This window comes from Corapipo altera, unplaced genomic scaffold (genome assembly GCF_003945725.1).
Source record: "Corapipo altera isolate COAL_440 unplaced genomic scaffold, ASM394572v1 0, whole genome shotgun sequence".
In the NCBI taxonomy this organism is placed as follows: domain Eukaryota; kingdom Metazoa; phylum Chordata; class Aves; order Passeriformes; family Pipridae; genus Corapipo; species Corapipo altera.
Window position 1 is genome coordinate 43,111,770 of NW_020884872.1, and position 25,200 is coordinate 43,136,969.

Consider the following 25,200-nt stretch of genomic DNA (forward strand, 5'->3'; position numbering starts at 1 on the left):
TAATCTGGTTTTTTGTTCACAATCAAAAAAAGCTTATAACTTTCCAAAAATAAAAACTGCAGCTATAATATAGCTTCCAGTTGTATGTTTTGTACATATTTGGGATTACCAAAAGCTGTCTTTTCATCACCATCTTTCCAATCCTTTTTCAAACCTAAAATATTAATTTGTTTAGTGCACTTCTACAGCACTTCATTTTCTGGAATGCAATAAGGCTGTGTGACTTTTCACTGGAGAGACCCTAATAAAAAGTAGCTACATAAAACAGATCATAGAAGGAATAGAAAAAATCCCATAAATATTATATTTATAATGCTTGTGAATGTCCCTTTCATGGGAATTTTAAATCTAAAACATCACTATATTACAGCAGTTCTGACTGTTTATAGCTAGTCATTTCAAGTAAAAATAATCAGTAAGAAAATACAGCTCTAAATATAGTCTATTAAATTCTTCCTGCTAGCATTCTATGACAGAAGAAAGATGTTGCTTTCTTTACAGTGTTAAACAACTGATTTTAAAAAAAGCAAGACAAAAGTCTCTTTTAACACAATATAATTATGCCTATTTTTTAGAAGACGCATAACTTAAGATTTTCTTTCAGTATTAAACTGAGATGAAAGGACTTAAGAACTTTCATAATTTTGATATTTTTCTTATCTCCAACTGTTTGGAAAACTTAGAACACAGTGAAGACATAAAGCTTTTGAAAATCCCATTCTGAAGTTTTGTAGGCTTATATTACATACAAAACTGCATACAAGAATTTTACCAAACCTGTAGCACAAATTCCTCACTTTCAAAATGAGGAAATGCCAGAATTTCTCTGTGTGTTTTTTTTTAATTTTTTTATGTTGTGTTTCTGATTCCCAATTTTTATATGCATATATAGCTTATAGCCTTTAATATCATGGTCACATACTTCATTTTCCTTCAGATCCCAAAATCGTCAGTGCCCAGAATAGCCAATGAACAACTAATCAATATTCCTTTTAATCTCTTTTATTCAATATTAAACTCAGACACCATTGATCTTTTGGGAATCATAAACAACAGTTTCACGTAAAGTTTGGAGAAAAGACTTGATTATAAAGCCTTGTGAATTTTCTCCTCTCTCCTTTTCCTTTCCCCTTTCTTTTCAGCTCTTGCCTGACATCAGACTCATCTCACCTCCTCTCAGGTCCTGTGTTTGTTCCACTCCAATGAACCTCAGCTGTCGTGTTACCAGAAGTGTGGTAGCACACATCTTCAAACACGAAAACAGAACTATGGCTCAGACTACAGACAGCTCCCTCAACCAGCTTGACCCTCAGCTGTCAGAGCAGTGTGCACACAGGGAAAGGGGTGGGAACATAAAGCTAAGCTGCTCCTGCCAGAGCAGGACTTGGGTAATCCAGAGTGAGACTGGATTAAGTTGCTGCTGAACTACACTGTGAGTGACACAGGAACTTGCCCTTCCATGGCATGGGACGGTGTCGTTAATCCATGCATAAAGAGAATGGAAACACACTCTTATGCTGAGAATAGTAGGCTCTACCTCTACCAAAACTTTGTAAATCTTGCTAAAATCTCTTTATCCTTCTGTCTGAACATTGACAGTGGCTGAATAATAGAAAAGAGGTAACATGAAACAATTTATTACAACTCATAAACAAATTTCCATAGGATTTTTGTTTTGGGAGGGTGTTGTTGTTGTTGTTTTGGGGTTTTTTTGCTTGTGGGGTGTTGGGTTTTGGGGTTTTTTTGTGTGCCTTTTTTTTTTTTTTTAACATTTATACAAGGCTTAAATGTGTTATAAAGTTCTTATGCATTCATTCCAGCGGTACAGTGCCCTCCATGGTAATATCCTTGGCTAAACACAAGCTCAGAGACCAGCACAAAAGAACAGAATGAATCTGCAAGGTGCTCTGTAACAACAGGTACCTTTAGCTGTTACCCAATGCTTAAGAATTACATACCATCTTTTTCAGGCTGTCTTAATAATGCTTCCTGTTCTTGCTTTGTATTATGCAGCTCTCTTAAACCTATATTACATTATATCCGCAGGAACATACACGCAGATGTTTGCTAAAAAAAAAGGAGTTTGTTCCAACTCCTACTAGCTAAAAAGCATAGGGTCCACTATGCACTGAGCAATACCAATAGGTAAACGGACATATACAGACTTCAGGAAAAGAAGTGTCATTAAACATGTATCAATGTGAATGTGTGAAAATACATAAATATGTGAATAGTTGTACTGTACAACCCACACTTCCCCACTAGATTCTGCAGAATAGCATAAAATAGTGCCCAGGTATCGAGATGATGAACAAGTGCTGAACTTATTTGTCAGTCAGCAGAGCTGTGGGAGGTAGGAATTAAAGGTGAATTTGAAACAGGAAGAACAAAGGAAAAGACAAATTCCATCTACAGACAGCATGGCATTGCTCTGCTGACCCAAGCAGAAAAGGGAACAAGTTGCAAATTACCAGAAAAGGAAGCCATGTTATATTGGCATTGATGGTCTTTCCACATCACACAGAGTTTAAAGTATGAATATACATCAGATTTAAATATTCATGCAACATGGTAATTTACACAAACATACACATGAACAGAAAAAATTCTACAACTACATGTATCACTAAGTAGAATACTCTGTAGATTCTCATATTAACACTTGCATATGTATATATGATACTTCCAAACATTTAAACATTTTTTTCTGTTTGCTTCTTTAAAACTCACAAAATATAATAAAATTCACTTTTAAAACTGCAGAGACAGCTGTGTGCTTAAGCAAGCCATTACTTGCTTGCTCATAATCATCTCTTCCGTCTGTTAGAATCACTGATGCATTAATTGCTTATCAAAACTTGAAACAGTTAATGAGTCATTTCAAAGATAAAATAAATAAATAATAATGAGCCAATTTCAATGGAATTCATGTCCTCTTCATATTAAAGCTGAAAAACTGTATTTATTACATGTCAGAATTGTCTTGATACCTAATAAATGGGAAAATATGAAATATACTAACTAATTAGATCACCATTTTTCAAGGGATCATTGCATCATAGTCTTATTTGGTCAAATTAAAGATCAAACAGAGAAAAGACTGGTCAATTAAAACAGAAATTAACTGAAAGAGATGTTTAGATCTGATGCAGCTTGAGTGAAAAATGAAGAATTTAGGGTAGAAATTTTGGAAGTTATTCTATATCAGACAATCTTAACAGAAGTAAACACATGATCTTCCAACAAACACATTGGTAACAAATAATGTTACATAAGAAATTTTAGCATTCTTTACATTGTATGAAGAAAGGGGAGAAGAGAGGTATAGAGTTTTCAGGAGTAACAAAAGCATTTTATTTTGGATCAATATGAAATTTTCATTAAGCCAAAACACTAGGAAGAGGGTTCTTCATCCATTTAATTTTTTTACTAAAATTCAGTGAAATACACTGTTTTGGAGTGTAAAAACTTTCATTTTGAAAACATGAGTGTGCTGAGAGACTTTTAAGTCTGGGTCTGTGACAGTTCACTGCTGAAAATCCAAGTCTAAAACTTTTCAAATTAAATTACCCAGGGTGAAATAGGAAACACAAATCCTTCCCTTGAGCCTTTACTTGCTTGTTCTAGCTTGTTCCTGAATATTATAGGCAAAAAAGATCCCACAGAAATCAAAGGAGCAACAGGGTATATCCCTGAAAGGCAACTGTAGCTCTGAAATAACTTGAATTAGACAGACATCAGTGAGCCACTTATAAGCCAAACTGTTAGTGAAAAACCTTTTCCAAAAAAAAAGACAGTTTTTCTCAAGAAGTTCAGCAGCAGGATATTACGGTTCATGTAGCTGGCTGGTATAAAGCAGTTAAAATGGGAAATTTACAGGCTGAGCAATTTTCCAGTTACTCAGTGACTAAGTAGGATGAAGAATCAGTTTTAATAGACTCTGAGTCTTAGTAAGAAATGAAAAATGCTTTATTTATTATACGAGGTCAAGTTGTTTACTGTCAGAGGTCCTGTCAGCTGCTTAGCAGAAGAAACTGCTTCAACCTTACGTACTGAGGCAGGCTAGGGCCTGCCTCCTAGAAGTATTACTGCACCTCAGCTGATGCCACACCACAGGGACACCCAGACACCCTCTTCAGACCAGTGTGCACCATGAAACTAAAGACATCTCCCCAAACCAAGTTATCCGATCCAGCATTTAACATAGAATATGTCACTATCAGTGAAGTCTGAATGTAAGAATACAGAGAAAAATACAATTACAAAATATAATATAGATTAAAAATAATACATTAAAAATTCAATTTTTGGTACTTACTTTACCTTCATAAATTAGCAGATATGCTAGGGTTTCTCCTAATGTGTAGGCAAGTAGTGTACACTTTCCCTAACAGTATCTTAAAATTCTTCATGTCATGCATTCACAGCTAACAGAGCTCTCACATAACTCACTTTTTCTCTCAAGTATATGCAAGGGAGGACTCAGTTTATGTTACAAATGAACTGTGCTACTTCCTCTGAAACCTAAATAATTATGGAAATAATATATGCAAAGTCACAGGTTCTCTAAGGCAGGCCAATAGTATCTAAAATAAGGATTGCTTAAATTTCTCATTATGTGCACACAGGATAGCAATGAAGTGATTAAAAATTTTTATGTTCACAAAAAACATTTTTTGTGCTCCTAAAAATTTCATTGTCAAATGAAGCTGAACTCAGATACAAATGTGTTCCTCACCATAAAAATGGCCAAACAAGTAAGAATTATCAGTCATACTTTTCCTGCTGTCACTGAGTGTATATAAACCATCTTCTTACCTGCTCAGATAACTCTGGTCCATGGATATGAGCCTGTACCAGAGCATCATTAACAAGCGAATGAAAGTTGAGAAGCACGTGCTCAATGTCGTGTGTTCCACTCATGGTGCTTGAGAGCTCCTCCAGAGACCGAACATATCCCCGCCAATGAAGATCAATTTCTGCTATGCTGGCTAAGCAGCCCCGGATGATGTTGAGGCAGTAGCCCATGCAGGGCTTGCTCAGCATCACTCCCTGGCAGTGGGGGCAATACTGCATTCTCAGGAAAGCTCTGCTGCAGTCTTTGGAGAAATGCAGGTGATCTGTTGTATTGATCACTTCAATCCCCAAATTCAGAGCCTGCAAGAAAGTCCGGCTGGATAAGAGTGATCTTCCCATTTGTCCTATGGCCTTTTGGGGAATGTTGCCAAAGGACCTGATGTCTCTTCTCGCCATTTGGAGGCACTCTGCATATTCCAGTGAAATGTCAGTCAGACCAGGGTTAATCACGTGGTTGTAGACTACTGGAAACAGAGTGTCAAAAAATCTATTGACAAATTTCTCTGTGCTAATGTCTGTGCCAAACATGAAGAGTCCAACATCAGTGAAAAACTCCTGAACACGCACAGTAGCCTCAGCAGCCATGTTTCTATATGCAGTGCAGAAAAGTGTGCTTGTGTAATTCTCAGCCAGTCTGATAAGCATTTCAAAGGTTTCTGTAATTAATAAATCAATCAATCAATCAATCAATCATTATTTTTAAGGTTTAAAAAATAAGAAATTAGAGTAATAAGAACTTAAAACAGTTACATTAGGACAACTTAAATTTATCCCAAATGAATTTTTGTATTAGAATTTTTGAAGAGACAAACTTCTCACAAATTATGACAACTGTCTTTTGCATATACGGAAACACTTTACAAATAATGTTTCAACACAATTAATAATCCATATGTTTTCTTTGCAGGTTATATTAAATACAGCCTAAAAAAAGGCATCTCCTTGGATGCAGCAGCCCAGAATAGCAAGGATAAAAATTTAAGTCAAACTGATTCTTGGTCTAGATGGCTTAAATAATAAAGTGTGAAGAATATTAAAGGTTTATATGAAAATAGTTATTTTTATAACTGTAAATTCAGTCCTTTACACAAATTTTACCAATGCTTTAGATGAAAATTGTTAGGTAATATTAGTAAAATAGTGATGTTTCAATAATCCCTATAGAATTACATTAATAAAGTTTTTATGACCCTTTTCTTTTTTTTTATTGCTACTTTTCCTAGATGAAAACATCTAAAATGTCTATCTCAATCCACAGCCACAGTATCCTATTACCAAGAGCACAAATAGTAGTTGAAAGAATAAACCCGTTGCACATGGATAATCAATGAATTTTACAATATAGTATAAACAATTACAAATCTTCAATATTGAACTACATTGCCAGTGCCTCAGCAAACCCCAGATGAATGAGTACAATAATCAACTGTATAATCAATTGACTATTTGTGCTTTTCTAAACAGGATATTATGATACTGACCTCTTGTGTTTACAATTCTGCATCATGTTGTTTAATTGTCATTTTAGGATTTCTTACAAAATTTGTTATTCAGATTTATTCTACTGTCACATTTTCTACTTTATAAACACCAAGGCTGTTCCAGAGATTTGTTTTGCTCTCAGACAGTCTGACAGACAGCAAAGCAGACCTATGTTTACTTTCAATACTGAACAGCGCCAATGAATACCTTACAAGGGCAATCCATGTCATTTATAACACATTCAGACACCTCAGTGACAAATCAAGTTATGCTGGTTCAATGCTGCAAGTGTATCATAGGCATGGCAATGTGTTTCTTTATCTTTTAAATCTATGGGCTCAGACTAACATAATCAGTCCTAATTATTCATCCACATAAAATAAGTGCTGAGTTTTCAATCAGTATAAATCTAATAGACATAAAATACATTTCAAATATAATCAAGATGAGTTATACAAGCTCTTTTTATTGTTATTAAATGATTTTTTTAATCTGCAGGCTCAGTGCCTCTTATCTCCATCCTTTATGAGATCGTCATATTAACCACTATACAATATCCTACAGAACTTTCTGCAGTACTACTGTCAATAATGTCTAGTATTTACCAGAGATGACATGTCAATTTTATTTTTCTTTGTCTACAATTAAAACTAATGTTTGTACATTCCTAAGTAAAAAATCAGGGTTTCCAATATCTTAACCCATTAATTTTTTGAAAGAACAGGTCTATTTATCTTCCTGATTTTGCTAAGAAGGAACAAAACTCAAGGCTAGGAAAAAATGTAGATGTACTTGTTTTATGTATTACATTTATTCACCTGATACTTCATATCAGTACATATATATACATTATTTTTTGATAATAGTGTATTTAACAAAGTGATCACAAAGTGATGCAAAATAACTATCAAGTCATTGCTTTAAAAGATTTGCTCTCTTCATATTCTTTAACCTTTCTGTTCCTGAGAGTCATAGGTAGTTCTAAACTGCAAAGATGTCCCAGTTTAGCCATCAGTCCAGTGGATTACTAACTTTAAAAGAAAACTCAAAAGTATACACATGCCCTGTTTACTAGAAAAATTCACAAAGAAAACAAAAAAGAAATATTGGTTTTTATTTCTGGACATTAATCAGATTTAATGGAAATTCCGCACAGAATGAAATAGAGTCTGGATTGGATTTAAACCCGTCCTGTGATTCTCATCTTTAATAGTTCTGGTAAAGTATCTTTCTACTACAGGTACCTTGGAAAATTAATTTTAAATAAATTTCTATGAAACCATGTTGTTCTAAAACAACTGCATTTTCTTAAGTTTACTCTTTTTTCACACAGATGAACGTACTATAGAAGCTGTTAAATAAGCAAATGCATGGTCTAAATTCTGAGCACTACCTTTTGAAACACATATAGTACTTAATGCAAAGATAATCTAATAAATTAAAAATCCAGTATTAGTAGTGGGCCAACAAGTTGTGAAGTCTTATAATTCAGCAGTAATTTATCAGCCCACATTAAATATTATAAATTAATTCACAGTTAGCCAGGGTAATATATAAAAATCAATAAATTAAAACCAGACAGGTTAAAATCCATCCTTGAATTATGGATATTGTATTTAGCAAGACTGCCTTTCACAGTCCAGAGGGGAATCAAAACTCATGAGCCTGGATTACCTTAACGATCAGCCCATAACATACAGGAATCCAGATAACCAAATCCAAGCAAAACCTGAAAAACCTAACAATAATATGAATTTATTTTGATTTGAAAAATCTTATGGGAAAGTATTAGCCTGTTGACAGCTGCCATTAATGTCTGGTGATTTCATAAGTTTTCCTTCTGTTTATGAGCAGCACAAATAACCCAGAAGCATCAAACTCCCTCTCCTAAAGACTTATACTCCAATCAAATGCATCTTGTATACATTGTCCTACTGGAGTCATGGGGAATGTCTCAGTTAAAGTATACAACCTAGCTAGCAAAAGGCATTAAAAAATTGTGAAAAAAGCTTGTGGAAAAGAAATTAATTCACACAGTATTACATTCATAATATCTTTGTTTAAAATACATCAAAAAGAGAAATATGTAGAGATGGCAAATTCAGTGTACCTATTCCTAACTACAAAGTAGTACACAGTACCAGATACACTACAAAATCCCTGAATCATTTACCATATCAGAAAAATGAGCTGGAAGAATAATGTTTTCAAGATATATAAATGGATTACTAAGAATGAACTCATTAGGGCATTGCCTGTGAAGGTTATTTGGGAGAGAGATAAAAAGGATAAGTGTGAGCAGAATAGATCTGAGACTCACTAAAACTGCTCCTCATTAACACATATTTCAATTAATCCATTTCATAGATTGTAGACTCACCACTGAAGTCAGTAAGAAAACAGGTGTAATAGATTAAATCTGTAGCACAGTCAACTTTGTGTAGTCAAATGCTAGTGATACACCTCAGGCTTTGCAGCCCAAAGTACTCATAACAGACTCCAGAATTTGTCATATCTTCTTTGATCTTGAATTTATTTTAGCTGTCTTTGAAAAAAACAGAAACATTTAAGAAACTTGAACAAGAATCAGTTGACCATTGTCTAAGTTGTCTGTGTTCCATGGCATATTACTCAGATATTCAAATATCAGGAATTTCTCACATATCCTGCGATTTTGGGTTTGGTTCAGTTATACTGTAATTTTTTTTTTTAGTTGTGGTTTGTGTTAGGGTTTGTATGGTCTTTTTAGCATCAGGACATGAGGAAGTCGGTATACGACAGCTTTATTTGGAATATTAATAGGAATTAGCAATCATACGTAATTTAGGCTATAAGCACTAGTTACACTAAAAAGAACTATTGCACTTTAAAAAGAAACAGCAAATTCTCTGAAATCCGTATGTAAGGTGTGCTCTCCTTTTTTCCCATAATGAAATTGTGAGGACTCATAAGAAACTCTTTCCCAAGTTAACCAATAAATAGAATCTAGAAAACATGTCCCAAAGCCAGATGAGATGAATTTTACACATTATTGTGCTACATCCTTTCCTGAGTCTGAACTGACAACGATACTTCTCATTCTTATTTTATAATCTACATAATATCATCATCAGTGTTAATCTCTGTTTAGTAATCCTGATACCAACTATTTTGTCATGTGGAATTTGCTTTCTAAATCAACAAATTCAGGTGTTTTTTTCTTTTCCTTCTTCATCTTGCTATCTATACATTCAAGAACAGGCCCTGCACTGCAAGAGGACTCAAGTTCAGCTGACCTGACACCATGATCTCTAAGACTTGTAATTTGCTTGGGGTTTTTTATGAAATGTTGGAATAAATTTATCTTTTATCCAGTTCTCTGGAGTTACATTAATTTTTATGACAATGGAAGTCACCACAATTGATTCACAACATTAGTTTTGAACTTTTCAGTGCAACTTACTGCTGTTGATTTTAAAATATCTAGCCTTACAATCTGCTATTTAACATACTCCTAAATAGTAACTGGAATGTAAAGTATTTAATCCCATCTTGATAGATTATATTTTAATATTGAATGACTTTTATATGAATGAAAGAATAAATGAATTATTACATTTATGAATATCATAAAGTTATTATTTTATCTAGTTATCATCAGTGATTCCACTTTTCTCCCCAAACTGTGCTTCTTTTCCTTTTTTTCAGTCTGTTGTTATCCTTTTAATAGTGCTGACTACAGAAATATTCATCTAGTCATTTTGGAAGAAACATGAGTAGATTGTTTTGTATGGTGCCAGGAGAAGAAATAACTAGCAATTAACAGAGTTCAACCAAACCATTTTTTATCTCTTGGATTTTGTTTATGTTCTTTCTGATTTTGCATTGTTCCGTGTATTTCACAGGCAATGCTTTCCCAGAGAAAAATATTTCTAAATTCTGAATATATTGCTTATTACCCTGGAATGAAATACACTTGGAGTTGCAAGTAGACCACTGAGGGGAATCAGAGCTTTAAAACTTCTTATAATGAAGTTGTTTGGAAAAATATTTTGAATTAAAATGTTGAGCATGGTTTGCCAAAAGGATTTAAATTGATACTCAGTTAAGATAACTATTTTTACACATTTGCCATAATAAAAAGGATGGCAAGTCATCTCAGATGTATGAAAAGGGTATTTTTTGAAAAAAGAAATTCGTAGCAGGATTATGTTGGGAAAGGAGGGTCAGAAAATTAATTGATTAGAAGGACAATTTCACTTTGCATAATTTCAAACATATATATGATAGCTAACAAGCACTTCTAAGACATGATTCGTTTCTCTGACTTGAGATTACTACTTTGAGTCGAGATGAACTGCCAGTTGGAAGTGATTGTTCATCTCCCTTTACTATAAAGTGATGTCACAGTGAAGCCCAATGATTTTTGTAAGGAACTGGTATTAAGAGACAGTGTCCTTAAACAAAATGCAATACTGAAATTTATACAAATAGAGAGATGAGATGATCATGCTTCTATAATGTAATTTTAATGGTAGATAAATTACAAACTTCTTATGCATTTATGCAAATCTTCTTTCCCTCTGCACACTTGTGAATATGCTTTTCTTAAAATGAAATAAAGTATATTCTTGGTTCCAGAGAGCTGCCTGAGCATCATGACTATTACATGGTAACTTTATAAAATGTAATTATCAGGGAATCACAGGGAAATTGCTCATGAAGACAAAGAACAACTTCAGGAAGATTTCCATAAAGCCATGCTAATGATTGACAAGAGACAAAGCTTTTGCCTTTACATTTAAAAGTTTAGAATCTGAATTTTTATTTATTTTTTCCAGTTATCCCAGGTTTATGTTGACAATGTTCATTCAACTTGAATAAGTTGATTTTTAATTTATACACGTTTAAATGAAATGTTAATTGGGTTCTAGCAGATGCAACATTTCTCACACATCAAACAAGTAAATATATTCATTTTGTATCACTGAATATTTAATCTCACAGCTTTCTCTTAAGTGTTGGATGAGGTTTGGTTAATGCCTGTATCCAATAGTTTGAGGAATTCCACACTAAAAATTGACACACCAGTCAGTCAAAGGAAGTTAAGGAGTTTGTTTACTTAACACAAGACTATATGTAATGGGTTTCAAGAAGCCTCCAGAGAGCTTGGTAGGGGATTAGTTGCATTTTTTATCTTTCACCTCACTTTGCTTCACTTCATATTTACTGAGAAGAAAAAAGAAAAAAAAAGATGAAAAAAATGTCCTTTAAGGCTGCATTTCTTAAACATCAGTGCTTTAGCTCTGGTATATCAGCAATCACTGTGATTAGTGATATGTGCAAAATTCTGCTTAATGTAGGTGATACAAAAAGCATTTTGGTCTATGCCATGTACTTCAGTACCTAGTTTTCAGAATGCTATAGAAAGGAATGAAGTATGCACTTCCAAGCTTCAGACAGGTTAATAAGTGTAGCATTTCTCACTTGACAAGATAGAAACTCACAGAAGGTGGATAACCAGGCAGACAAAAACGTTCTTTCACAATTACAAGCAGAAAATAGCACCTGTCAACAATATAAAACCTCCAGTTTGCTAAACTGGTTCGGAAAGGACATACAGATTTAGTACATAAACTTATCAAAGTTAAGTGAAATTCAACTCTGGGGAAGTCTCAGGAAAAAGAAATTGCTTCTAGAATGACTTTTTTATTCTGTGTAGCTGCTTTTGATGATAACATCTTAAAATTAGATATTGACACAGATTGGAATAGTCCACTGTACTTTGATTTATCCATCTTTTTCCCAGTATGACTCCTGATTTTAATACAATTGATTTCTACACCAACTTCTAACAGATTCTTTAAAAAGAACTAAACAATACAAGATAAATGATCCATAGTTGCTTGTAGCTTTGGCACTTAGAATAATAGACTCATAGAACGGTTTAGGTCCCACTGAGATCCCTTCTATTCTGTCTCCTGTAGGCCATGGATCTCCATGTCCTACCTCTGCTGAGGAGGCAGACTGAAGGACCTACCATCTGATTTTTCAGTCTAGTTCTCTGGCCTCATGGTACCAATGAACAAGAAGTCAAACCCTGAATTTCTTCATTTAGTCTGGATTTCTTTCTATAGTCTATGTATGTTGTCAAGAAGCAGACAACTCCGTTAAATTTTTTTAAATATTCTCTTCTTAAATACCAATCCAATTTTTTATCAGATTATTATCTCATCTATTATTTTCTGACTTTGTTTTGCATGATGTTTCTTTATGTCTATTATTGTTTAGTCAGAGCTCACTCAATGGACCAGAGAACAACAGATGTTAGATTTAAATGCAAATCAATTGTTTATTGTATAATTACATAAATATGGGTTGAATCTGGGCTGAATATTATTGAATTATTCTCTTAAGCTTTATGTCTTAATACTCTTTAGACTTCACCAAGTTCTTTCCAAATACACAAAAGATAATTTGCCTTTTTAAATGCTGGTTTTTACTTTCATAAAGATCATTATTATAATCAGTACATTATCGACTTTTACTATAGAGCTTTACTGGGGGTGCTAATAGCCTTCCACCCTGCCACTATTTGTAGCTGCTCTGCTAAGCCCTGTTCTGCAAATGCTGCTGCAGCACTGCTGAGTCACACATTCTCAAGGCATGTAATGCTTTCCGTGAAGGAGCTGGAGATATAAGCTGATGGAAATATGTATCTCTTCCAAACTATAAGCCCACGGAGATTTCTATCTCGTGACTTGCCCCATCTATCATGTGACTTGCCCCATCACGTAATGTGACAAGGGGTACGCATATCATGCATTACTCAAAACTGGATCAGTCCCTTTACAGCTGTGTATCCTAGATCATGTAGGACTGAGATATCTATCACTAGAGAATGAAACCACACAGAAACGAGAGGTAGAAGGTACTTGCGATGTGCTCCAACGAATCCTTTGAACCTATGATCTTATATTTTAACATCTTCATCTGAAGAATTCTTAAAAAGTGCACATTAACAGAGAGGCCACAACCTTCAAGAAAATCATTCTGGTGCTTCACAATTCTCTCATTTGCTCTCACCAGTGAGAACAAATCATTTGCTTCTTCCTCCTTTTAGGTATTTCAGATTAGATCCTCTCCCAGCGACAGCAGACATCTCTAAAGACCAAATGCGTCTCCAAAGCAGATGTGCCTACATCTCAGCTAACCAGTAGAGAGGATGATGGTATGATTCATCTGACCTAGTTTAGGTGTCCACATGGAAATCAGATGAATCATGCTGTTTTTCTCCTCTATTTATACAGAGAAACAGGGTGATTAGTTCATCAGAGAAGCTAGAAGATGAATCTTACTCCTGAAAATTGTTATAAATCTTTTCTCTTTATTAAAATGAACAGTCCTATTATTCAGTCATAAAGGGGTCACATTCTGCCTCTATGTAGTCAAATCTAACTCTAAATACTTTCAAAGGGAAGTCTAAATGGACCAAATTATATGCTTAAGTGGACAACTGCATGTTTAGGAGTTCGAAATTCATATATAGCTCTGACTGATTAGGTACTTCAAAAATGTTTTGTTAAACTATTTCAGGATTGCATTGCCTCTCTAAGTCATGTTTACCTTGGGAAACACTAAGCTCTATACATCATCTCAACAGAACAACTGCTGAGCCAGTCCTCCTCCAATCTTCAACTCATCTTACTCCTACATCAGTGCAGAATCTGCACATCACTCCACTGAATGACATCCCTCTATTTTGAATTCTAGCTTTATTTTCCAGCCTGCACATGTGCTTTTGTTTCCCTCCTTCACTTGTTGAGAGCACATTGATTATTTCGCCATTCGACACAGTAGTGAAAATGGTGTCTGTCCTTGCCCAAGAACCACATCTGAAGATTCTTTTTCTAGTCTGACCAGGAACACTCACTAACCAATCAAATGGACATTTCCAAAAACTTTAGCATCTGTTTAGTGGCAATTCAATCAAGACAATTCCCTACTTATGAGAATGCCACGTTGAATAGCATAAAGAGACTTAGGAAAGACAGTTGATTTAACATCTGTGCTTCTCACGTACCCACACTTCAGTTCCATTTCCCTACAGGGAAATTAGATTGGTTTGACCCAACCTGTCACCAGTAAATACAGCCTCATTGTTACTGTTTAATATGTTCTTGTGTTTGGCTTCTAAATAGTTCAGCATTTTATTCCCAATAACTGAAATTAGGCTAAGGAATCTAAAATGCTCTAGTTTTCTCCTTTTCTGCTTAACAACAACAACAAAAATCACCCTTTTCAGTCTTTTGTTATCTCTAGAAATCCAAAAACCACTACTAACACACTTCAGAATGTGTATATTGACAAAAGCAACCAATCAATGAAAACCACATGGAAAACAATTCTGAAAACATCCTTTTCATCTTACAAACGCTGTTCTCCAGCTGCACATAGGGATCCTTTATCTGTTAACAGCCTGATCAACATGAGTGATAGATGGACTTGAACAGAATTAACTGTTTCCAGGGGAACCTGATAGGACATGTGAGAACATTTAGCCCTTTTCTCCTTTTTTTAATGAATCCACATGAGAATCTTATTTATGGTCCTAGAGTAACATATTCTGTGATGTCATATATTAATACATTTTTACACTGTAATACAAAGCAAAAGGTTTATTATGGAGCTTTCCATTTTAATGTTCCAGTTCATATATAACTTTGAATGTATGCATGTCAATACTGATGAAAGCAGTGACATTCACTAAACAATTGATAATGCCAAACTCAAAACCAAGAAAGACAGTAGATAAAGATCACATCAGCTTATTACCCCATCACACAAGTATACAGGGCAGTGATTCATCCCAGCTACCACCTCAGCTTAATACCATCATCTCTTTTTCTCAACAGTAGAAAATAATGGGAAGTTTAAGGTATGATTCATCTGACACATTTTAGATGTTTATGGGAAGATGAATCATGCAAAAATATTTATGTGGGCAAGAATCGTGCCAAAAAAGTGCCTCTCATTTAATTTTCTGCTGAGGGAGCTGATGGTGACAAGCTCAACAATCCACTCTGTTATACCAATCATCATTAGTTTTACATGTATAGCTTGGTTATCTTAGTTACAAACTTACTTATAACTTCCACATTATTGTCATGTAACAGTTGGATCTGAATTTCCACTTAGAAGATCAGATCAAGCTCTAATCAGATCAAGTTTCTTCCAGAGATTTATTTGTCCAGAGATTATTTTCTTGCAAGTAGGTAAGTTTTTAAAATGATGTATTCATCTAACTTCCACTGCATGAATGTAATCTATATCATAGAAAAAATTTCTGGTGAAAGTAATGAACTCCTAAATAAAATACAGAAACTCTACAGAAGATGAACAATATACCTCTGCACGTTGGAAGGTATCTTCCATTTTTTTTGATGTTATTAAGTTTAATGTTGAACTAATAGTCACATAAAATAAATGTTTATGCATTTGCTTTTATATATGCATATTTACCACTAGACCCATAACTAAAATCTTACTCCCAGGTTTGTTTCAGATCACTCCTACTAGTTCTTTCCAAGATTGCCTGTGTGGTTCTACAGACAGGCTTACTACAGGGACCACTTTGAAAAAACAGTATAGCTGAAACTGTGTAAGCTTCAGCACTCTCCACATTCTTTCAATATTGCTCCAGAAAGCTTCCCATTCCCTTTATCTTTCTGACACTCCATGGCATATAGCAAAGCACTTTGGGTTCATTTTGTTGGGTATGGTGCATCCTTCCTATTACTGAAGACTGAAAAAATGCATTTAAAAAAAAAAAAGCTCATGTAAAATCAAGAATGAACACACAGGCAAGCAATACATGAAAAGGATATGGTCATCCTGCTCTAGAAGGAGCTAGCCCTAAATGGTGTGGACACGAGCCACAGTGTATTATTTGGCCTGCAGTCTGATGTCTCCTGAGACCCGTGCAGTGGCAATGTTGTAGCACCTAATATGTCCAATCTTCCTTCTGTAATCATGAAGACAGTGCTTTAATGTTCTCTCCCTCTTGTGTACCTTTCATCTCACTTTTGAATTTTGTACTTGGTTCCTGGACTACTGATGAGGCTCCCTCGCCCACTACTAATAGATAAACAGATAAAAGAGATACAAGACAGAAAAGACTGAAAGTAGCATTCCTATTCTCCGCTCTGTTTAACAAATCCCTTTTAATTCCCTGTCAAATCCAGTTTCTCAAGAAGATCACATATTAAACTATTTCCTGAACTGGTCACTTTCCTAGAAGTGACAAAGTGGACCTCAGCTCTTCTCCAAACTGCAGTCTATGAAGAATGGGATGGAAGAAGGAGAACCAAGAGCACTGATCTGCTGTGACCATCCAAGTAAATAAAACCTTCATTTCAGTTCCAATGGTATGTTTCTTTTAAAAGAAAGCCATGCAGATTAGTCTTACTTTAATCCTAAGGGATGAACAACAATTGCAGCTCTTGAACACAGACTGTTACTCTGAACAGAAGATATACAAAACATGTAAAAGCTTTTTCCATAACCACGAAAATAATCTGTCTGTAAAGCAATAAAATACTACCTTTAGAAATCCCACACATGTGGGAATGATATGTTTCCAAATTAGCAAATAACATAGTGTGAAAATAAGAGGAAGGTGAACAGCCGGGGAAATTCTTGATCTCCTGAGACTCCTAGAATTGTTCTGCTATTCTTTTCTGTGACTAAAAGTCCATATGGTTAATTGGTGCATATTAAATATCACAGGAATGTTCTGCTATGAGAACTAATTTCTTCTCTCTCTTTATTTGTGGGTCTTAGTGGGATGACATTTACAGCAGAGATACAGGATCATCCTTTCCTTTCTTAAGAATTCTGTGTATTGCTGTCAGTGGTTCAAAAAGACTTTCAAACCAGCATGACTGCTGATGAAGGACTCTCCTTGAAGATGGAAAATTTCCCTCAGAAAGCTGCATTTGACTTGAAGCAAAAGGCAAGGAAGGAATCCCTTTCTCTTCTAGCAGGCAGATTAATGCAAGTTAATAAACCTCAATGCTGTTCTAAAATAAAAACATGACTAGTCACATGGTAGGAGGCTCAGGAATCGAGCACATGTGCAATGAATAGCACTGGCGTGCTTCTGAAGCTGCAATGAGCATTATTTATGTGAAGCTGAGTATCAGAACATGTTAAACAACTATTTCTTACATTCTATGACTTATTTCTACCATGACCATTTTTTGAAATTTTTTTTCACTTGATTTCTTGCAGCACGATCTGTTTCATCTGCATAAGTGACTTGACAAAGTGGCATGAGCAATAATCATTGGTCATTTAGGAACCATGGAAAACAAGCAGCATTGTAAGAGCCATTGTGGATCAACTGGAAATATGGGGCTTAGAAAACTTTCATCTACATGAGAAAAGATGACACCCAGATATAATTTTTGTGGAAAAATGCACCATAGCATAAACCATTCCACTGAGAAGACACAGGTCTGTGAGCACTCATGTTACAGTAATATATCTCTGTAGATGGCACATACAAAAAAGGACTCAGAGGAGTAAAGGTAAAAGGCAAAAAAAAAACTATATAAAAGAATTTTCTTTTATTTTCTCTTTCAAGTAGAATGTTCCCTGTTTCTTGGGCTTTACTGGTTTTAGCTAAGTCTACAATTAATACCAACACAGCTTTAAAATTGCAAAGTTCTGGCTTTATTCTGTCTTTTAACTGTTGATGCAGTACTATATGCATCATTTATAACTTGCTTCTACAATCCCATCAAATGAATAGTCTTCAATAAGAAATAAGCAGATACGTAAATAAATAAGTTTTGTTTTTACATTTCTCCTGGATGGCTTATGTAAGACAATGGTGCAATTGTATTCTTCCTCAATGGTATTCTGAGATGGGGAGAAATAAAGTGGACAATATTTTCTCCTTTCTATATGTTTGAGAATTCTAATTCGTAGTATCATAACAATGAGACAATTCCTGCCAAAGTATCATCTTTCCAAAGTATAAAGGATTAATTTCACTTTACTTTAGCCATATAGAAGTCAAACACTTCACTTACCCTAGCTAGCTCGATAATCAGTGGGTTCAGATAGACACCTCCTCATATTTTATCCCTGAGGCAAATCTAAGATTACTGATTAATTAAAAAGATGCTTTAACTGTGCAAACCATAGTTCCCACTCACACAGACAACTTTGAAGGGCAATTCATCCTGATTATGGCAACCGTCCACCTTAGAATGGGATGAATTGCACTCTGGTACTTCTTTTCTTTCTTCAAGAATTATGCTGAGCCTAAATAAGGCAACAGAGCAGATACTCTTTTAACTACTTTACAGATGACTAAAATTAGAAAAGAATAGTCCCACTCAAAAAGTCTGCAAATTCAATCAGGTTCAGTCCTAGGTGGCTTTAGTACTGCGTTTACCTACCTTATGAGTCTTCAACTGCCACAAAGATAACTTCTTTTAATTAATGGGGGGGGGGGGGGGGTGTTCTCTTCTGTTTGGGAACCTTTGGGTGTTAAATTCATTCTGCAAAGGCCTTCAAGTGTAAATGACTAAGACAGGTATGAAATGTAAATTTGCTCCTTACCTGAAGAGGTCTAAAGGGTCTAAGCCACTACATAAATTAAATACTTTCAGCAAAGATTCCTTAAAACTCAGGAATTAAAACTGGGGAAAAAAACCAAAGTGGTAAAATTTGTTACTGCTGTACTGATTTTGTCTGGCACTAATAAGATATGCTACAACTGACAATTTATTCAGTTGAACCCTGAAATGTGGGTTAGCACTGGAGAAAGGGACAAGGAACCTCATACTGAGAGCCTATTAAATGTATTAAGTTCAGTTACACTGTTTAACAGATACACTGTTAAACATATCCTTGCAGGTTAGTGTTTTGTAATTATTTAGTAATAGGTATACCTATATATCTACCAGTAATATATTTGGGTTTAACTTCAGTGAATGTGTGTTACTTGATATATAGGTGGGTTATCATCCACTTAAGAATTTAATAACACGCATTTTCTGTTCTCACAATAAGGATGCAGCACACTGCTATTTCACTATTTTTTTTTCCTAAAGAATACTATACTGTATTGACATGATTTTATTTGATTCATCCCATAGAAATAGATATACTCCCACAGAATACATCCCCTAGAAAAGAAAGACTGCAGTGAAAAGTCTGCACTGTGCTAACTTTATGTAAAATACCTTTACTAGCTAACTGTTCTTTCCATTGCAGTCCACCTTGAAATAACTTTCTGAACTAAATCTTTACTCCTAAAATCTCCACCTACAATTAAGTATTCTGAATACCTTTATTTTAATATACACTAAGACTCCAGAATATTTTTTTCTGGGTCTGTCTGCACACTTAGCTCATTTCCTGAATCTGTTTTAGGATAAAATCCAGGTATGCAGCAAGTCCCCGTCCCAGAAATTAAAATTCAATTCACTTCCATAAGAAGGGCTATGAACAGAACATCAAGGAGAGCAAGCCACTGACTATTAAATAATAACACTTCAACTTTTTAAGAATGCTTGTATACAAAGTTGAGCCAGCTATACAGACAGATTTCTAAGCAGCATCCTAGCATACTGAAGGTGAAAGAAAACTTTTTTGTAAACCAATGCTTTCTGATTTTTCTAACTTAGCCATAATCTGAAGACAACTGTGAGTATTACCAACACTTCAAGCAGCAAAGACTTCTGCTTTCAGTGGAAAATGGAGAAAACAGCTCACTCGATTCTTCAGAGTATATTTTTCTGATTACCACTTCTATCTTACTTTAGGGAGATTATTTATTATTTAAAAGCTAATAACCCAAAGATATTCTGACAGTTAGTTATGAGCATCAGTTTGAAATAAGACACAATGTGTTGTTCATGTGTAAGTGTAGCCAAGGCTGTGGCTCACAGAGTGGCTTCCTGTACAGCACGAGACAGAATAAATAGCCTAGTTCCACTAACACTCCACAGAAAACAGTTTTCAGACAGAAGTAATAGTTTCTAATTCCTCTGAGAAAAACGATATAAGCCACTGCTGTGTGGGATCACCTATTTCTGTATTAGCACATAAGCATTTGCTAATGTTTGATCTCAAAAAGCCAGAGGGGAGACTGAGCTTGGAAATCTCATACTGTTCACAGTGACAAGAAGTCATTGTTTATCGATGTTACAGGCCCTTGATCTTTTTTGTTGTGCTGTACTGCAGTCTGACTGTGAAACACATAGGAAATTCATTCATGTTGTGTGTTTGTGGAACTCAGTGACTACTTGTTCACAGGAAGGGAACCTGAGCATGAGCTGCTAGCCAGAGAGATCCTGGATCAAATGCTGACAAGAAAAACTACTGCATTTTCAAATAGTGTGTTAAGTACACTCATTTGAAGGAAATCAATTGTTTGGATTAACAGTGAGAAAAGTTTTATTACTTAGAAAGCAAGAAAGAAATCTACTTTGGAGAATGGAGTGTGAAAAGTTTTCAAAGCAGCTCGAGTTTCAGCTTAGGTTTTCATCCTGAATGCATTAAAAATTGTGAAAGAAGCTTATCCAATTCCTTCAGCTAGAAAGCAAGTGTAGCTCGATTTCTTATACTCTGTTCAGTGTTATAGATTAGTACGCAAAATAAGACTATTGGTTCCTTGGATGCCTATAAGAAAAGCCTGGGCTGTTACAGTATTTTGTAGTGAGACTAATCCTGCACGCTCTGTGACAATCAGGATCCAAAGGGTTTTGTCATGGGGACCTCAAATTTTTTTATGCCACCACAGTTAGGTTAAAAGATAAAACATTAGAAATTGAAGTGTTTCTACGTATTTATGGAAGTACACTTTTTGAGCATCTTCGGGAATTTAAAAACTGCAGCTCCTATAGAGTTAGGTACCCGCTAAATGGTAGGTTTTCAGAGTACAGTTCTGACCGTAGACAATCAAATTTTCTCCAGATTCTGGTATTCACTCTCAAAGCTAAGTCTGTGAATGAGTCATCTAAGAACATTATTGTTCAATTTGACTTCTTAATTGCATCACATGAAAGACAGTTATCAGCTGTACACATTAAGTCTGTTCAGTCACTTGTATCAAGGATGTCTGCCAGTTTACAGGTTGATATAGAATACATGATTCAGCCGGCTGTCACACATCACACTGAAATTTGTGTGTCAGATCTTAATGTGGGAAAGAAGTCTGAGCCCACTGAGGTTGGTGTTTAACCACCATGTTTGGTGCTTAATTGCTTCTTTAGACTCAGTTCCTTGATCCAATGTTTTTAAAACAATTTGCAGACTTAGAAGCTTTGCTTTCACTGAATGTCAAGCACTAAAGTCTGAGCAGAAATTCTAGTTTTCTAGCTGTGCAGCAATAAATAACATAGTATACAAACCGCTTGTCAGTCATAGTTATAGCAATAGTGAGCAATTAAATAGCACTTTGAAATGGTGTATTTCATTAAGTGAACAGGTTAGAGTGCTTATGCTATTAAAAGCTATCCAGTCGAAGACTGGATCTACTAGATTCTTAGAGGAGTTAACAGCAACTACTTTGTAAAAAATCTCCTCCAATAAAATAAGGAGGCTTCTGGATCATCCATTTTCAAGTATAGTTCTGCTACATGTGCCATGTGTGTTTCAGTAACAGAAATACCAGTGGACTCCATACAAAACTAGTAGGTACTCTCATCATACGTGCTTTTGTGATAGAGTATTGTACAGATTCTCTTTTATAGTCCTGCAATATACTTATAATGGGAAGGTATCTTCTGAGATAATAGACTGAAATGTGTGTTGTTACTTAGGACTGAGAATTGAAGATATGTAAATAGAAGTAAAATAGTTAATATTTCCCACAATAATGCAGGGTAGTTTGGATCACTGAATAATACTGAGAATTTTGAAGCTTCAAGTTCCTGTATCCCCAAACTGAGCAGAGGGATTATCTGTGAATACCTAGGAAGTCCTGTAATTTCTTCTATTTCATAGAGTCAGAGAATCGTCTAGGTTGGAAAACACTTCCAAGATCAGCAAGTTCAGCCATTAACTTAGCACTGCCAAGTCCACCACTAAACCACATCCCCAGGTGTCACATCTATATGTCTTTTAAAGACCTCCAGGGATGGTGACACATCACTTTCCTGGGCAGCCTGTTCCAATGCTCGACAACCCTTTCAGAGAAGAAATTTTTCATCATATCCAATCTACACCTCCCCAGTACAACTTGAGGCAATTTCCTCTTGGCCCATTCTATTCTTTTGCAATGTTAGGATAATATTCTTACTTGCATGAGAAGGAGGCTATAAGGATTTATTATTTGATCAACATGTTTTATACATCAAGAGACATAAATATTCTATCTGCACTTATGTCTAAATGAAGATAGGAAATTTGCCTGAAATATCATTAATATTGCATCTTTTTTCCACATTAAAAAAATATATAAAAGTACATGACTTGCCATATGTGACTATCATGTTTTCTATTACTGACTGCATGTTCTGTTATCTGTTATCCTCTATAACAATGAGTGAAGAAAGGTGAGGGCTACTGCACTAGTGCCAAACTAGAAAGACTGAACAGATAAAGATAATTCTTACATGCATCTAAGAAGTACTGTCTGAAACATAAAACCAGAGGCAATTCTGCTCTCTAACTAACTAAATATCTTTTGGGAAAGTAATATAGTGAAATGCAAACTAACAATCTCTTTGGAAGGATTGATAATAATTTGTTACACAAAACAGAAAGCAAGAACACATAGACCCTAGGAAAGAAGACAGATGGAAAGACACATTGAGAAAAGTGGAGGCACAAAATGTGAAACAACTAGCAAGGAACATGCAAAGTAAACAAAGAAAAAGATCAATAAGAGAATTAGCTGCAAGAGGAAGACAAAGAAAAGCTGGTCCACTGTTCAAAAGGGAAAAAGCTATCAAGTCATGGCACTATTTAGTGCATTTACTGCTTCAGTCTTCACTAAAAAGATAAGATGCAATCAGGCAGACAATGTAAATAACACAAACAACAAAGCATTTAAGACGGAAGAAAGGAAACAGGTTAGAGAATACACCCATTAGTTAGTTGGCTTTAAATTGTTCAGAAATGACAAAATTCAGGGAGTACAGAGAATCTGAAGCAATTTCAGAAGCACTTAAAAAACCATAGATGATGAATGGGATTCAGGAAGACTGGGAAAAAAAAAAATCAAACAAGTTATCTATCTATCCTTAAAATAGGGAAAGCAAGAAAAAGCTAGAAAACTATATATCAGTCAGACTACTTCCCATTTCTAGAAAAATACTGGAATATATCAGAAAAAAAAAGGGTGGAAGCCTCAGCAGAAAGGACGATGAGTAAGAGCAAAACAATTTTTTAAAATCAATTTGTTCAGGGGATAGGGGTGAGTAAAAGAAGATTTTACTTGTTTAAAAGGCAAAAAAAAGCTTTAGTGAAGCTTCCGATACTAACATAATCTCCTGAAAAGTTCTCATGAGATAACTTAAAATGGTTCAAGTTACTCTCAAATGCAAAACCAGTTGGAAAACTATATTCAGAGATTAAAATGGTTCCTTGTTAAACAAGAACATACTGATTTGAGATTCCCATGAATCTACTGTTGGCCTAATCAGTATAAAAGATGTAAATAGTCCTTCTGCTGTAGCTGGCTTTAAGACATCTTTCCCTACAATATTAAATTTGATTTTGACACCAGAATCCCAAAAGTATGTGGCTTGTTTAGAAGTAATAGAGGGCACCATAACAAAATCACCAGAGATGATGATTTAAATATGACTTGTAATGAAATATACAAGTAAATATAAGTTGAATCCAGCCTAAAACTGAGGAAAGGCATGATACAAGAAGAACAGAATAAAATATTAAAATAGAGTAAAATGATAGAAGGAGAGGAATGGAATAAAGCAGTCCTCATGTCCACTGTGGGTAGTACAAGCAATAATAAGTTCTAACTGTGGAAAGGAAGAGTTAATTGAGGCATAAAGAAAAGCTTACTAGAAGTGATAGCTACAGTCTGGAACAGATTGCCTTATGAGGGTGCAGAGTATCCACCACCGAGATTTTAAAAAACAATCTGATAAAAGCTGTCTAGTTTTGTCCTTTGTTGTCTGCAACTTCCAAAATTTTGAGAGATTTGAGAGATTCTGTCTTGAAAACATAATGCTGCCATTGTTTCCCAGAATTTACAGGTTTTTGACTTCTTAGACTGGTTGTGGTGCTCAGTACCCTCATGACAAAGCAAAAGAGAAGTCTGGTGATCCACAAGATCCACAGGTGAGCTGGCAAATGGCCCAGCAACTACAGAATCAAGGGTCAGCCTGAGCTCAGCTGTCTGATAGCCAGGGTGCCTGATAAATGAACAGTTCAGCATGGATAATCAGAGGACAGGGAGGAGATTGGAAGACAGATCAATACTAAAGAGGAAGCAAATCAGTCAAAGACCCTAGGGACTGTGGTAGGCTTGTAGAAAATGAGACCAGAAACAGGTTAACTCAGGAAGGACAGTTGCTGGATTTTACGTTGAAAGGTTTTCTTCAACCAGTATGTGACTGTGGAATGTGTGAACTGCCACTGGAACAGAATTTTCCAGTGAAATTTCTCCACCTACCAAAATACTGAAAAGCAGTTTTCTGTAATGGAATAGGATCTCAGCAAGTTGCAAGGGACCTTTGTTGCTCCTGCTAAGGAAGTCTTAAGAAGTGTTAAAATGAAAGAGAGAAAGAGAGAAGGAGAGAGAGGAATAGAGAGAAAGAAAGAAAAGAAAGAAAGAAAGAAAGAAAAAGAAAGAAAGAAAGAAAAAGAAAGAAAGAAAAAGAAAGAAAGAAA

At 35.1% G+C, this 25,200-nt stretch overlaps 1 protein-coding gene across 3 annotated transcripts in view; it reads right to left on the bottom strand.

The window, feature by feature from the left end:
- Positions 1-25,200, bottom strand: part of GPC5 (glypican 5) — a 275,817-nt gene that overhangs the window by 173,167 nt on the left and 77,450 nt on the right. For all 3 annotated transcript variants that reach the window (XM_027645659.1, XM_027645677.1, XM_027645668.1), the window contains one exon: positions 4,819-5,513. In XM_027645659.1, the coding sequence (XP_027501460.1) occupies positions 4,819-5,513 (695 nt within the window). The remainder of the gene's footprint in view (positions 1-4,818; positions 5,514-25,200) is intronic.